The following is a 13911-nucleotide window of genomic DNA, read 5'->3' on the forward strand; positions in this document are numbered from 1 at the left end:
TCAGGGCCACACATGAGGGCCTCTGGTGGTCAGAGGAAACCGAGGCACAGAGAGACTAAGTCACCATGCCTGGGTCACACAGCCTGTGAGAGACAGACCTCAGCATGTGCTGTCCTGCCCTGGCTGCTGGGTGGGGGACATGGGGCAGGTGCACATTGGTGGGAGGAGGATGTCCTCGGTGCAGGGTGCAGGGAAGGGCACAGCCCTGGGGTCCGGTGTCTGCCTGGGCCCCTTGTCGCCTGGCCTCGACGTGGCAGCCCCAGCCCCGGGTGCCCCTACTTGGCTGGGGGAAGTGAAGTGCAGACTGCACGGCTGCATTTGGGGGAGGGCAGGTGGCAAGACCTCTCTGAGTGCGCCCCCCTGCTCCTCCCCTCCCCAGGGCGGCCCAGAAGCTCAGCCTGGCCTCCAAGCGCAAGAAGCCCCACCCACCACCACCCCCTACCACCCGCGGAGCCTCCACCTACCCCACGGACTTCAGCGGGGTCCTGCAGCTGTGGCCGCCCCCCGTGCCCCCCTGCCTGCTCAGGGCTGCCTCGAAGACCAAGGACAACCCCAGCAGCGCCGGAAAGGTAGGCCCTACCCTGACTTGGGGCGACCCTGGGATGAGGCTGAGGGTGTCTGAGCAGGTGCAGGGAGGGCGATCGAGAGATGGAGGGGCCCTGCTTCCTTCTCCCAGGTCCGGGTGGGGTGACTGAGGCCCAGGCCTACCTAACGGCTCCAGTGGTGGCCGGGAGCCTGGGAGACTGTGGTGGAGACATGAGTGGGGGTCCCAGGCACATGTGCTGGTCTCATTGTGGATTGGGTCAGCCAGGACTCCTGGGGACTAAGGGTCGGGATCTGACTGCAGGAGCCCCTTTGCCTGGTCTCTGTTGGAGGGTGGGGCTGGGGGCACGGGTGGGACCCCTGGGCCCTTCAGTTCTGGGCAGACCCCAGCCATGGCCTGACACAGTCAGAGGGGGGCGTGTGATCAGTGAGTTAGACTGCCACAGGGTTCAGATGGGGAAACTGAGGCCCAGAGTGGAGAAGGGCCTTGCTCAGTCAGGGAACAGGCTGGCCGCCCCCTGACTCTTGTGGCCTTGTGCTGAGACCAGATTTCCGTGCTGGCCCCGTCTGAGTTGCTTATAACTGCACCCCACACCTGGGTCAGGGTGCGTGTGCGGATCTGTGTGAGCACATTGGTGAGGGGGCTCTGTGCCCATTGAGGACGAGGAGACTGAGGCACCAAGGGGCTGGCCTGTCGCCAGGGCCACATGGCTCCTGGGTGAGGATTGGGCCCCGACCCTAAGTGTGCACCCGAGTGCTTTTCCCTGACCTTCTGTCCACTCTGCCAGCCACTGGCCCCTCCCAGGTGCCTCCCAGAGAGTGGCAGGGTTTAGGGGGGTCCCTGAACTGGCTGCTCACCCGTGCATTGGGCCCGGCCTCTCCAGCGCCCAGAGGCTCACCCCCCGCAGAGTGGTGGGCTGGGTTCCATGCTCTCCTGGGCTCAGTCTGTCCTGCCACCCAGGATACCCTCCAGGGGGCTTCTGCTCCTAGTCTGGAGAGGGGCTGATGCATTTGCAGAGGGTACCCTGCCTGGGCTTGAGCTCTGTCCTTTATGCACAGCCCCTCAAAGGGCAGCCCCTCTGTCTGGGACTTATCTCTCCTCACAGTGGGGCCTGCTGGACTTTTGTGACTCGGCCAGGCTTCCCTGTTCCAAGAAGCCTTCCCTACCCCTGTTACCCCTACAAGGGGCCTCCTGGGCTCCCAGACCCTGAGAAAGAGACCCTCGTGGCCCCAGACAAACTGAATGGCTCCAGGGTCCCCTGGGAACTTGCTGCAATGCAGAATCTGGGCCCTGCCTGGGATGTGGGTGTGGGAGTGCAGGGGCCGGAGGGAGGACCCTGCAAACTGGGTCCAGCGAACTGGCTGTGGGGGAGGGGCTCTAAGCGTCTGGGTTGGGTCAGGGGTGGGAGGCGGAGGGTTAAGGACCCTCCCAGCACAGGCCCCTGCTTTCTTGCAGCTGCTACGTGACTTGGGGCCCCAGTAGGCCTCCACCACCTCCCCCTGGGACCAGGCCCAAGCATTCCAGGGTGGGGGCTCCTCCCGCTCTCAGTGGCAGACCACCCCCTCTGCCCTGGTCCCCCACCGCCCCAATGCCCCCACCCTCCCCAGGCAAGGAGCATGTGGCCACCCATCCTCTCACCGCCCACCCCAGGGCCCCCTCCCCAGCTCCCTGTGTGTTATCTGCACGAATATCACATAGTCAGAAATGCCTCCTGAAAGGCATTTAATATTGTCAAAGAAAAGAAGTTAGATTACCCTCAATTCCTGACATTAATGTGCCACTTAAGGTAATTCATCATCCTGCGGTATTGAAGAAGACTGCCCCCTCGCAGCCCCTCCCCCCTCTCCAGCGGGGGCCACCTCCTAGGAGTGGAAGCCACCCTTTTATGCAAAATGTGTTTTTTCTTTTTTCCCCTCCCTGGAAAGTTATGCAGCGGGGCTTTGCAATATCAGAACATTTAGACGTGCTCGTGTAGCGCAAAACCCTGTCATTTCCCCGCGGTAATGGAAGGATTCTCGCAGACAATGACTCGGGCGTTTAGCTAGGGTGGGCAGTGCAGTGTGGGGCCGGCGCAGGTCCCCTCCCTTGGGCGGTGGGTCCCCAGTCCCGCAGCCATCAGCAGAGCGGGTGGCAAGAGTGGCTTCTCGAGGCTTCTTCCTCCGAGGAACACTCTCCAATCTGCAGAACCCATTTGGCTCCTGAAGTGGCCAGGAGTTCACGCTGGAAAAAAAGTGGCCAAAAATTACTGAGAAGTGCACATTTTCGTCTGCTTGGCAGCCGCGTTTGGAAGTGAAATAGTTTTGTTCATGTCATCGGGGAATGAAAGAATCGATTCTCGCCTAATGGAGCCCAGGTTCGGGGGAGCTCAGTAGAAAAGTATTTCTTTGCGAGTCTCCCCGGAGGACCGTGCGCTCCTTACTCGGAGCGATTTTGCGCGTCAACTTGCCACATGCTGAAGGGGAGTATGGCGCCTCGTGCGAACTACCCACGGTAAACCAATTTTGCTGGCGTTATGTATCTGTCACTTACAATTAAATCCGTGAAAAATATTGGCTCTGAGATGAGCCTGGTAATTTGATTTACACTGTGGTAGAGAAATCGGAGATGTCGCCGGAGAGTGGAGCGTGGTGTCTTCCTGCAGAAACCGGAGTCTGGCGCCTTCTCCCAGGAGGGGTGCTCACTCAAGGTGGCTCACCCGAGTCAGAACTCGGCCCCTTGGCCGTCCACAAGATGCATGGGGTGTTGGTTCTCCGTGCAGGTTTTGGGGTGCTGGTAGTGCAGCTTGCACGGGGCTCTTGTGTCTCGGTTCCTCGCTCCCCTCCCCACTGAGCCTTCTGTTCCCTTGAGGGCATCAGGGTTGGTGGTCCATCCCCAGGGAGCTGGGCAAGAATGTGAGTGGGGGTCCGGGCAGGTCTTCTGTCTGTCCTTGTGCTTTGAAGACACATAGGAGCTGAGGCTGCATGGTCACCTGCTGGCCCCTGAGCTCGGACGAGCCCCATCTGGCCCTGCCCCCTCCCTCCTCTGCCTTGACCCCGCATCCTGGCCTCGGTCTCCCCACCATCTCCCCAGGTGCTCTCGGGGCCCTGAAGCCTTCTGGCTTAGGGCTGGGAGCTGGGAGGGAGGGGCTTCCGGGAGGAGATGAGGGTGGATAGAGATATGGTGGGGCTGGGGGGAGAGGGAACGCATCCCTCTGCCTGCCCACCTTACCATGTGCTGAGCCCGGCTGTCCGTGGTCAGGAGCTGGGGGGTTGCAGGGAGGCCCTGGCTCTGAGGCAGCCCCTTTCCTTCATCGGGGGTGGAGGAGGCACCCTCAGAGGAGCAGGTGTGGGGCCCTGAGCGGCGGACCTGCTGGGAGGGACAGAGCGCGAGCCTTACTTTCTGGGTGGGTGGGGTCCTGATGCCCCGTCTCTCCTTTTCTCCCTCCCCCAACCCCACATTTGGGGTTTGGGATTCCAGGAGACCCACTTGCAGGCTGTGTGACGTGGGCAAGACAGGTGACCTCTCTTGGGCACATTTCCTCCCTTCTCGAGCCAGGGGGTGGGGGGTCGCTGTGATGGCTGCTCCACCCGGGAACTGGGGTATGTCTGTGTGGGTGACTCTGCTCTCAAAGGCTCTGAGTCTTTGGGTTCAGCTCCCTTGATGCTGGCTCTGCATCGGAGTCAGCGAGAGGGCCAATGGGGTCCCTCTGCCCCCTGGGGCATCTGGGGTCTGCTCCCCTGTTTTGCCCCCCTTCCTGTGCCCCCCGTTCTGTGCTGACGTGCTCAGCGCCTGGCCAGTCTCTCCTCCCACTGGCCTCATGTGGGATGAGCTCTGGCCTGGAGCTGGGGCGCGGGTGCCTGCATTCCTGCGGTGGAGATCCCGTGCTGAGGCCTGGCCCGCTGTCCCAGCTCGCGCGGGCTCCTCCTGCCCTGTAATTAGCGGCTGCTCAGATGTGCGCTCCGCCTGCCTCCCCAGGTGAAGGTCATGCTGCGGATCTGGCCGGCACAGGGGGCCCAGCGCTCGGCAGAGTCCACGTCCTTCCTGAAGGTGGACCCTCGGAAGAAGCAGGTGACCCTCTATGACCCTGCCGTGGGGACCCCGGGCAGCTCGGGCCCCCGACGTGCCTGCTCGGCTTCCATTCCCAAGATGTTTACCTTTGATGCCGTCTTCCCCCAGGACTCGGAGCAGGTGAGGGTGGTGGTGTCCTCGGGCCGGGGGCCGGGCTCCCGGCTCTGGACGATGGGATGAGGGGCAGACCTGCATCCCTTCTTGCGCCAGGTTGGGGGACGGAGATTCCGAGAGGAGGCCCGGGTACAGGAGGCTTGGGAGCAGAGGCCGGCAGGCCTGCTGTGTTTCCCTCCTCGCTAGCCTCCCTTGCCCTCGGGGTGCCTCCACTCAGTCCCTGGCCTGGTTCTCAGGCTAACTTTCCAGGGAAGTGCCCGGTTTTCAGAGCCTACCCTCTGCGGAAGCTTTCCGAGGGGTGGTGGTTTTACCCAGCATGCTCCCCCGGGCATCCTGTGTGCACAGTGACCCCACATGCGGCAGGGTCTGTGCCCGGGGTGTCCACGGCGGCAGTGTGACCTGTGTGTGTGCATGTCTGTGTGCGCCTGGGCGCTGCGTGTGCCTGTCAGCCCTGTGCGGCCGGCTCATGCTGTGTGTGTGTCCTGTCCATGCGTTTGTTACACGTGGAGATCTCTGTAGTTTTGGTCCTGCGTGCCCGCCGGGCTGCCTTGTGGACATACTCTCTGACTCTGCGTGTGATGAGACAGCCGTGGTGGGTGGCCTGATGGTGGCCTCTTGGCCCTGACGCCTGCCTGACTCTGGGCCCCCTTAGGCCGAGGTCTGCTCGGGGACAGTGGCCGACGTGCTCCAGTCTGTGGTCGGGGGAGCAGATGGCTGCGTTTTCTCCTTTGGCCACACAAGCCTTGGTAAGTGCTTCCTCTCTGCAGTCACCGGGTGCCATTTCCAGGTGGGGCAGTGGGGTGTAGGCACGTCCCATATGGGCGGTGGGTGGGCACCTGAGGTGGGGGGCTCTTGGAGAGGAAGCCGAAACCCCGTGGACCTAGAACACAGTGGGTGGCGGAGCGGATCAGAGAAGTGTCCTGGGGTCTCAGTGGTTCCAGGTTGGCCCTGAGGGCTGGGCAGGGCCAGGGAAGCAGCTGCTGGGTCTGGCTGGGCATGTCATGCTGAGCCCGTCACCCCACATGGCCCCCAGGCAAGTCCTACACCATGATCGGGAAGGACAGCTCACCCCAGAGCCTGGGCGTCATGCCCTGTGCCATCTCCTGGCTCTTCCGGCTCATCGACGAGCGCAAGGAGAGGACGGGCACCCGCTTCTCGGTCCGCGTCTCGGCCGTGGAGGTGTACGGCCGGGACCAGAGCCTGCGGGACCTGCTGGCCGAGGTGGCCTCTGGCAGCCTCCAGGATGCCCAGTCTCCGGGTGTGTACCTGCGGGAGGACCCTGTCTGCGGGGCGCAGGTACGCCGACACCACGGCCACCACGCGGCGGGCAGTGCTGGCGGGCTGGGGGCTGCAGGGGTGGCCTCGGGGAGGCGGGCAGGGGGCTGCGGCTCGGCCCTGAGCCACTCGGGCATCATCCCCTCTGTCCACCTGCAGCTCCAGAACCAGAGCGAGCTGCGGGCACCCACAGCTGAGAAGGCGGCCTTCTACCTGGACGCCGCACTGGCCGCCCGCAGCCCCGGCCGGGCCGGTGGCAGCGAGGACGCCGGGTGTGGCTCCCACATGCTCTTCACGCTGCACGTCTACCAGTACCGCGTGGAGAAGTGCGGCAAGGGGGGAAGTAGGTGTCGGGCGTGCGTGCAGCCAGGGCTGGGCTGGGCTGCGGCAGGGTCCTGGGCCCGGGGCCCAGCCTTCACCCTCCTGCCCTGTGGTTTCAGTGTCTGGAGGCCGCAGTCGCCTGCACCTTATCGACCTGGGCAGCTGTGAGGGGGTGCCTGGCAGGGCTGGAGAGGCCCCTGGGGGACCCCTGTGTCTGTCCTTGTCAGCCTTGGGCAGTGTCATCTTGGCGCTGGTCAGTGGAGCCAGGCACGTGCCCTACAGGTGAGTGGTGGGCCCATGGGTGGGCCCTGACCAGAGCCCGGGGAACCAGCTCAGGGCAGGTCAGGGCGGCCCAATGTGTCTGTGGCCCCCCGAGCCCTTGAATCTTTGTTCCTCCATCACCCGAAGGGGCTTGCTGTCCAGGGGCTGGTGGAGGTGGGGTGGTCCCAGCGTCCAGGGGGCTGGGGAAAGATGTGGGTACCAGACCTGACCCCAGGGCTCCGGCACAGCCTTGGTCCAGCAAGGGGCCTGCCTGCCTCCCTCCAGTCTTGCAGCAGCCCCTCGCCCAGCCTCCCACCCTGACCCCCTGCCCCGCTGGCCCCCAGGGAGCACAGGCTCACCATGCTGCTGCAGGAGTCCCTGGCCACCCCCAGCTGCCGCACTGCCATGATCGCCCACGTCTCTGACGCGCCGGCCAGCCATGCGGAGACACTCAGCACCGTGCAGCTGGCAGCCCGCATCCACCGCCTGCGCAGGAAGAAGGTCAAGGTTAGTTCCACCTTCCTCTCCCAAGGTTAGTTCCTGCCTCTTCCCTGCCTGGAGGGCCCTCCGGGTGGCTTCCTCAGGCCCTGCTCGCAAGGTTCGGATGCCAGGTACCCAGCCCTGGTCAGACTTCCCGAGTGCCCTGGGGTGTCAGGGCTGCACCCTTGTGGCCCTGCCTGGAGGAGGTGGAGGGGCTGTGACCAAGGTCGCCTGGATGCCCTGAGCAGAGCTGGACCTGCTCATACTGGGGGCTGTGAATGCCTGGTCTTTGTCTGCCTGGCCTGGGGTGGGGACATGGTCAGGGCCGCCTGGCGGGACCCCCGTGGCCTGTACACCTCCCAGGCCTGGTCCAGCAAGGCACGCCTGGGACAGCCCTCAGTGGGGCTGGAGAGTGGACTTAAGGGGTCCGGCAGCCCTGGGTCTGAATCCTGGGTTTGTGCTTATGCGCCATGCGTTTTCCCCTCCCTGAGAGGCAGCTTGCTGCTTCCTTGGTTGCTGAGATCAGGTTGTGTTCAGTGCCTGAGATCTTTCATGCTGTTCCCGTGTGTGGTGGGGCGTGGTGGGGGTGGCCACTGTCACTTCCTTCACTGGAATGTGGTGTCTGTGGCTGGTGGCGCAGGGGAAGACGGGCCGGGCAGAGCTGGCTGCTTAGGTGGGCTTCCTCTGTCCCCAGTACACATCTAGCTCCTCGGGTGGGGACAGCTCCTGTGAGGAAGGCCAAGCCCGCCGGCCACCGCACCTGCGACCTTTCCACCCCCGCTCAGTGGCCCCAGACCCTGACCGCCTGGCCCCTAGCTCGCCCGGCGACCCTGACTATTCATCCAGCAGCGACCAGTCCTGCGACACAGTCATCTACGTGGGGCCTGGCGGGACCGCGCTGTCGGACCGCGAGCTCACTGACAACGAGGGCCCGCCTGACTTTGTGCCCATCATCCCGGCCCTGAGCCACCACCGGCCCTCTGAAGGCCCACCAGACGCTGACCACTTCCGCTGCAGCACCTTCGCAGAGCTGCAGGGGCTGCTGGGCCGCATCGATGGCAGTGAGGGCCCGTCGGGAGCCCCGGGCGGAGTCGACAGGGCCCAGGCCAGCCTGGCCCACGGCAGCAGGAAGCCCTCGCCGCCCGAGGCCGTGGCCCCCAGGAAGGCGGTGGGCTCCCTGATGGCTGCCAGCACACCCCGCAGCAGCCCTGGCTCAGACGCCCGCCGGGGTGGCCCGGAACCCTCCAGGGCTGGCGGGGACCAGAGGGAGGACTGCACCAGGCCTGAGCTGCCTACGCCGGACAAGGCCACAGGGGCCGGGGGGCGGAGGCCGCTTCCCAGCCCGGCACCCCCCCCACCTCGGCAGCCGGAAGCTGGCAGAGCCCTGGAGGACCCTGGGGGAGCCAAGGCTGTGGTACGGACGCCCCCCGTGGGCATGAGCGGGCAGGCGGGCTGCCCCTGCTCACCAGCACGCGGCCACCGCCTGGAGCGGGGCCTGCTGACCACCACGGTGACCCTGCAGCAGCCCGTGGAGCTCAACGGCGAGGACGAGTTGGTGTTCACGCTGGTGGAGGAGCTGAGCCTGGGGGGCCTTGCTGGCCCCGGGCGTCCTGCCAGCCTGGCCAGCTTTGGCAGTGACTGCTCCCTGCGGGCCCTGGCCTCGGGCTCGCGGCCGGTCAGCATCATCAGCAGCATGAACGACGAGTTCGACGCCCAAACCTCCCAGGCCCCCAGCAGGTCCCCGGACAGCACGGCCGACGTCTGCACAGCCGACAGCCTGGGCCTGGTGCCACACCCTCCCTCGCGGGCCAGCCCAGACCCCTGCAGCCCTGACTCGTCAGCAGGGCCTGAGGCTCTCGGCCCCCTGCTCCTGGAGGACTCCCTGGAGGACAGCAGCTTCCAGCTTGCAGTGCACCGCCGCCCAGGCAGCCCGGCCCCTGCCCCGAGTCCTCGTCCTGGGGAGCAGGCGGCAGCAGCTCCCACCCGACCTGGCCAGGAGCCCCAGGCTGCGTCTCCCCGGGGAGCAGCCCCAGCACAAACTATCCACTCCAGCCTTCCCCGGAAACCGAGAACTACCTCAGTGGCCGATCGTGTGGGCTGTCCTCGCCTGGCCCCAGGCCCACCTGGCCCTGGAGGCCTCTTTGAGGACCCTTGGATGCTCCGGGCGGACGAAGGTGGTTCGCTCCACCTGGCCTCTGCCAGCAGGGCCCCCAGCCCGGCCCCAGTGCTAGCTTGTGCCCGGAGGGTGGTGGATGGCTGTGAGCTATCCAGAGCAGTCCACAGACCTGAGGCCGTGGCTCAGATCCCACCGCTGCGGAGGGGGGCCACCACGCTGGGTGTGACCACGCCCTCCGCATCCTTTGGGGATGCCCCAGCCGAGGCAGTGGCCTGCTTGGCCAGCCCGAAGGCTGCCTCCTGCAGCAGGAAGAGTGTGGCTCCCAAAGGGGGCCTCTGTCTGAAGCCTAGCGGGGTGGCCCCCCCTGCCCCGCCTGTGCGCAAGTCCAGCCTGGAGCACAAGAGTGGCCTGGCCGTGGCCCTTCCCCAGGCCGGGGGCCTGGTTTGGGCTGGGGCTTCTGCCCTCCTCCGAGGGGAGGGGGATGCCAGGCCCAGTGGCCGGACTGACCACTCCGTCCCCAGGGCCACGTCCAGCCTGAAATCCCGGGCTGGCAAGCCAGAGGCGGTGAGCCATCCTGCCGCCCACGGGTCTCTAGAGCGGTGTGAGGGCCTGGTGCACAGCAGCAAGGCCAGGGAAGGCCCCGGGAGGCCGGCCCGGGCTGTGCCTAGGTTGGGTGTGCCTCCCACCAGCCCCACACCCTTGCCTGCTTCTGCCTGTAGGAGCAGCCCGATCAAGGCTGTGGGGGTCCCCAAGCCCCCCGCCAGTGGAAGCAAGGGCCGCAGCCTAGTGGCTGGCGGGTCCAGGGCTCCTGGTACTTCGGTGAAGCTGCTGGGCCCTGCAGCCGGCAGGAGCGCTGGTGGCCCTGTGATGGGTCCCAGGGTCACCCCCCGGGCGGTGCCGGGAGCTGGGGCCAGAGCCAGCCGTGGCACTGTCATGGGCACAAAGCAGGCGCTCCGGGCTGCCCACAGCCGAGTCAACGAGCTGGCGGCCAGTGGAGCCCGCGGCCGAGGCGGCCCCTCGTGGGGCTCGGCCGACTCGGACAGTGGCAACGACAGTGGCGTGAACGTGGCCGAGGAGCGGCCGCCCGCGGGCCCGGCTCTGCCCTCTCCTTACAGCAAGGTGACTGCTCCGCGGCGGCCCCAGCGTTACAGCAGCGGCCACGGCAGTGACAACAGCAGCGTGCTGAGTGGGGAGCTCCCTCCCGCCATGGGCCGCACTGCCCTCTTCTGCCACAGCGGCGGCAGCAGCGGCTACGAGAGCATGATGCGCGACAGCGAGGCCACCGGCAGCGCCTCCTCCGCCCCCGACTCCATGAGTGATAGTGGGGCTGCCTCCCCGGGTGCCCGCGCCCGCAGCCTCAAGTCCCCCAAGAAGAGGGCCACAGGTGGGTGGGGCGCACCCCTGCTGCTCCCGGAACTGGGGACCCTGCACAGCTGGGCATGACCTTCACGGACCCCAGATGCACGCAGCCCTTGACAGGTTCACAAACGGGCCTGGGCTTTTCAGTGTGCAGGTGTGCTCAGCCCTCTACAGTTTATAAACACACTGCCCCAGAGGCTGGTCTCCATCCCCATTAGAGCAGGCTGGCAGGGATGAGTCCGCACAGGAGGGGACTTGGTGTGGGGGCACCAAACCCGCTGCCCTCCTGGCCTAGTGCCCAGGTGCCTGGAAGCCCACTGCAGGGCTGCTCCCGCCACCATGCCCGGGACCCTTGTCTCTGGGGACCTGGGTAGGGTGGGCCTGTTTCTCATGCTGTGTGGTTGGGGGGATTTGGTCATGGGCTGATGTGTAGGAGGGGCAGGTGCACCCTGGGATCAGGACTGGGGTGGGAAAGCTGGAGGCCCACATGAGGAGCAGGGAGGGGGACCTTGGGAGGTGTGGGCGGGGGTGCCAGTGTGGGCCTGGCTCAGGGGTCTGTCTTGGGTGCAGTGGGAACAGGGGACGGTGGGGAGTTAGGACACAGTGTGACCAGCTAGGGTGTTGGAGGGCTGACTGTGAGGCTGCTATTGTTCGGGGAGGCTGGTGTGGCTCTGCAGGCAAGAGGTAGCTGGCTCAGGGACTGAGGGACGAGCCTGCTGTCTGCTCCACGGGGCACAGGTGGCCAGGGCTCCCAGCCAGCGCCAGGCTGAGCACTTCTGAGTTGGGCCCCTGTGCTGTTTCCCCTGGCCTGGCTCCGATTGCGGCTCCTGGCCTGGGGGTAGGACCTGGGGGTGCAGCTTCTGCTCACTCAGCGCCCGGCTCTCTGTTCCAGGTCTGCAGCGGCGACGGCTGATCCCAGCCCCGCTGCCCGATGCCGCGGCCCTGGGCCGCAAGCCCAGCCTCCCTGGGCAGTGGGTGGGCCTGCCCCCGCCCGGCTCGCTGAAGGAACCCTTCGAGATCAAGGTGTACGAGATCGATGACGTGGAGCGTCTGCAGCGGCACCGTCCTCCCCCCAGGGAGGACCCGGCTGAGGTCAGGGCCGGCAGCCTGCTGGGGGACTGGAGCCGTCTGGTGATGGGAGGCCCTGAAGGGCAGGGTGGATCCAGGGCTGTGGCTGGGCAGCCTGCTAACTGCACCTTCCCCTCTTGTCCACAGCCCTCCCAGGACCCCGAGAAGGTAGGAATTGGCCCTTCTTGGCCCTGAGCCCATGGTGTCTCCCGATGGCGCCTTGGGCAGAGAGTGGATGGCTCTTGGGTCCTGAGGCCGCCGCTGTCATCCCCTGAGTTGTGCCTGGTGGGGAGGTTCCCACCACAGTGCCCTCTCACCTGTGGGGGCCCAGATCCTATCCCGGCCCACCTTTGAGGCTCCCAGGCGCGCCTGTCCAGGCCCGGAGGATGGAGGGAGGCTCATGGTGGAGGCTGGGGGCAAGGGTGCTGGGAGCCCCTGGTGGCAAGCTGTCCTCCATGCCCAAGCCCACCCCCGCCTGTCCCCTGCCGCCCAGGGCCCGGTGGGCATCAGCGCGCAGCTGCGGCTGGCCGAGCGCAGGCAGCAGCGGCTGCGGGAGGTGCGCGCGAGGCACGAGCTGCTGTGCGAGGAGCTGGCGGAGACCCAGGGCCGACTGATGGTGGAGCCTGGCCGCTGGCTGGAGCAGTGTGAGTCCCCCACCCACCCGGGGAAGGTGCAGGCTTGTGGGACCCCAGACTCCGCGCCCTGCCCTGGCTCCCTTGCCCACCCTGCGCCCCCAATCCAGCTACTTCGCCTCTACCCCGGCAAGGGCCCAGAAGCTGGGAGGGGGAGAAGCACTTTCTCGGCCCTGGGGGGCCCCGCCCTGACCAGCTGTTTGCGGTCCTTCCTCAGTCGAGGTGGACCCTGAGCTGGAGCCTGAGTCGGCTGAATACCTGGAGGCCCTGGAGCGCACCACGGCTGCCCTGGAGCAGTGTGTGAACCTGTGCAAGGCCCACGTCATGATGGTCACCTGCTTCGACATCAGTGTCACCCCCTCGGCTGCCGCCCCAGGGCTACAGGAGGTGGATGTCTGAGGCTGGGCACCGAGACACGGGGGAGGGGACGTCAGGGGCTCGAGGACAGGACGTGGGATGGAGTGAGAATGTGGCGGGGGTTGGAGGGACGAGGATGCAGAGGGCCTGGTGCAGGACTGGGGGTCTTGGGCGTGATGGAGTGTGGGGGAGGCAAGGGGCCAGCTAAGCGGCCCAGACGGAAGAGCGAGCGTGCAGGAGACGGGAGGACTGTCGCCTCCCAGGCAGCAACGCAAGTGCCTTTAACCTTGGACTGGACTTCTTTCCTTATTGCATTTGGTGCTGAGGACTCGAGACACCAGCAGACGGTGTGTGTGGGGCTGCGGCCTGGGTGGGGCTGTGGCTCTGGGGGCGGTGGAGTCAGCTGTTTGAGCTGATCTTGCCTTTTTTTTTTAGCAGCCAAGCAGTTTCATGTAGCAGGACAGCCCTGGACTCACCGGGCCTGTCTTAGGGTTCAGGATCACTTTTCCTTTATAGTGTTTCCTCTTGGCAGGGCCTGTCTTAGGGGTCTCTGGGCCCTGGGGCCACGTGTAGTTCTCTCCGCAGATTGAGCCAGTGGGGTCTTCCGGCAGAGGTGGCCGACCCTCCCTCACCCAGGACCGGGAGGGCAGTGCCCAAGGGCTGAGTTGAAGGCACGTGGCGCCTTCTTCCACGGCAGGAATTCTTACCAAAACCACAAGCAAAAAACAAAACAAATAAGAGATGAGGGAATGAGGGTTTTGTAAACATTCTGTTAGGTTCATATTTTTATATCATTTTGCCTATAAATGAGGTATTTGCAGTGGGAATTTGAAGACAAATGATCTATGTTTTTATGGTTTTCTAGGTAGGGTGCGCCTGGGCAGGGTGGGGTCCCCGGAAGGCACTTCTTGCCAAATGAAGACCAGGGGTGAGCTCAGTTTTCTGACCGTTGTGCATTTTCTAGGGTCGTCCAAGCCTTTGTACAAATGTGTAGATAATCTCTTGCCACAGCTTTTATTTGTGAATAAAAGATGCACCTGTTGTTCACACGGCTCTTGGGTTCACCGGACATGCTGTCCTCCGAGGGTCCTGGGGCCAGAGGGATGCAAAACGTGGGAGGGACGTGTTCACGGGGTCCGAGGGCTTTGGGGACAACAGGGGACCCTTCTGCCCACAAACCCTACAGCAGCCCCTACAGGGACCGGTCCTGCAGACGAGAGAGGACTGACTTCGAGAACTGGGACTCAAAACCCCATCTCCTCTCTGTCTCCCGTCTCGAGCCACTGTCTTGAGTCACCCAGCTCTCTGGGGCCGGGGGCTGAGGCAGGGAGCCAGGG

The 13911-nt window shown here is 65.2% G+C and overlaps 1 protein-coding gene across 1 annotated transcript in view; it reads left to right on the plus strand.

The window, feature by feature from the left end:
- KIF26A (kinesin family member 26A) overlaps positions 1 to 13623 on the plus strand; it is a 40403-nt gene extending 26780 nt beyond the window's left edge. Inside the window, exons 6-17 of the mRNA XM_031454444.2 lie at positions 380 to 569; positions 4499 to 4711; positions 5358 to 5451; positions 5739 to 6001; positions 6140 to 6323; positions 6421 to 6583; positions 6907 to 7069; positions 7737 to 10542; positions 11410 to 11609; positions 11733 to 11753; positions 12079 to 12229; positions 12435 to 13623. Coding sequence (XP_031310304.2) covers positions 380 to 569; positions 4499 to 4711; positions 5358 to 5451; positions 5739 to 6001; positions 6140 to 6323; positions 6421 to 6583; positions 6907 to 7069; positions 7737 to 10542; positions 11410 to 11609; positions 11733 to 11753; positions 12079 to 12229; positions 12435 to 12616 — 4630 coding nt within the window. The 3' untranslated portion in view covers positions 12617 to 13623. The remainder of the gene's footprint in view (positions 1 to 379; positions 570 to 4498; positions 4712 to 5357; positions 5452 to 5738; positions 6002 to 6139; positions 6324 to 6420; positions 6584 to 6906; positions 7070 to 7736; positions 10543 to 11409; positions 11610 to 11732; positions 11754 to 12078; positions 12230 to 12434) is intronic.
- Positions 13624 to 13911: the final 288 nt, after the last annotated feature.

The sequence above is a fragment of the Camelus dromedarius genome, chromosome 5 (genome assembly GCF_036321535.1).
Source record: "Camelus dromedarius isolate mCamDro1 chromosome 5, mCamDro1.pat, whole genome shotgun sequence".
Lineage (NCBI taxonomy): Eukaryota > Metazoa > Chordata > Mammalia > Artiodactyla > Camelidae > Camelus > Camelus dromedarius.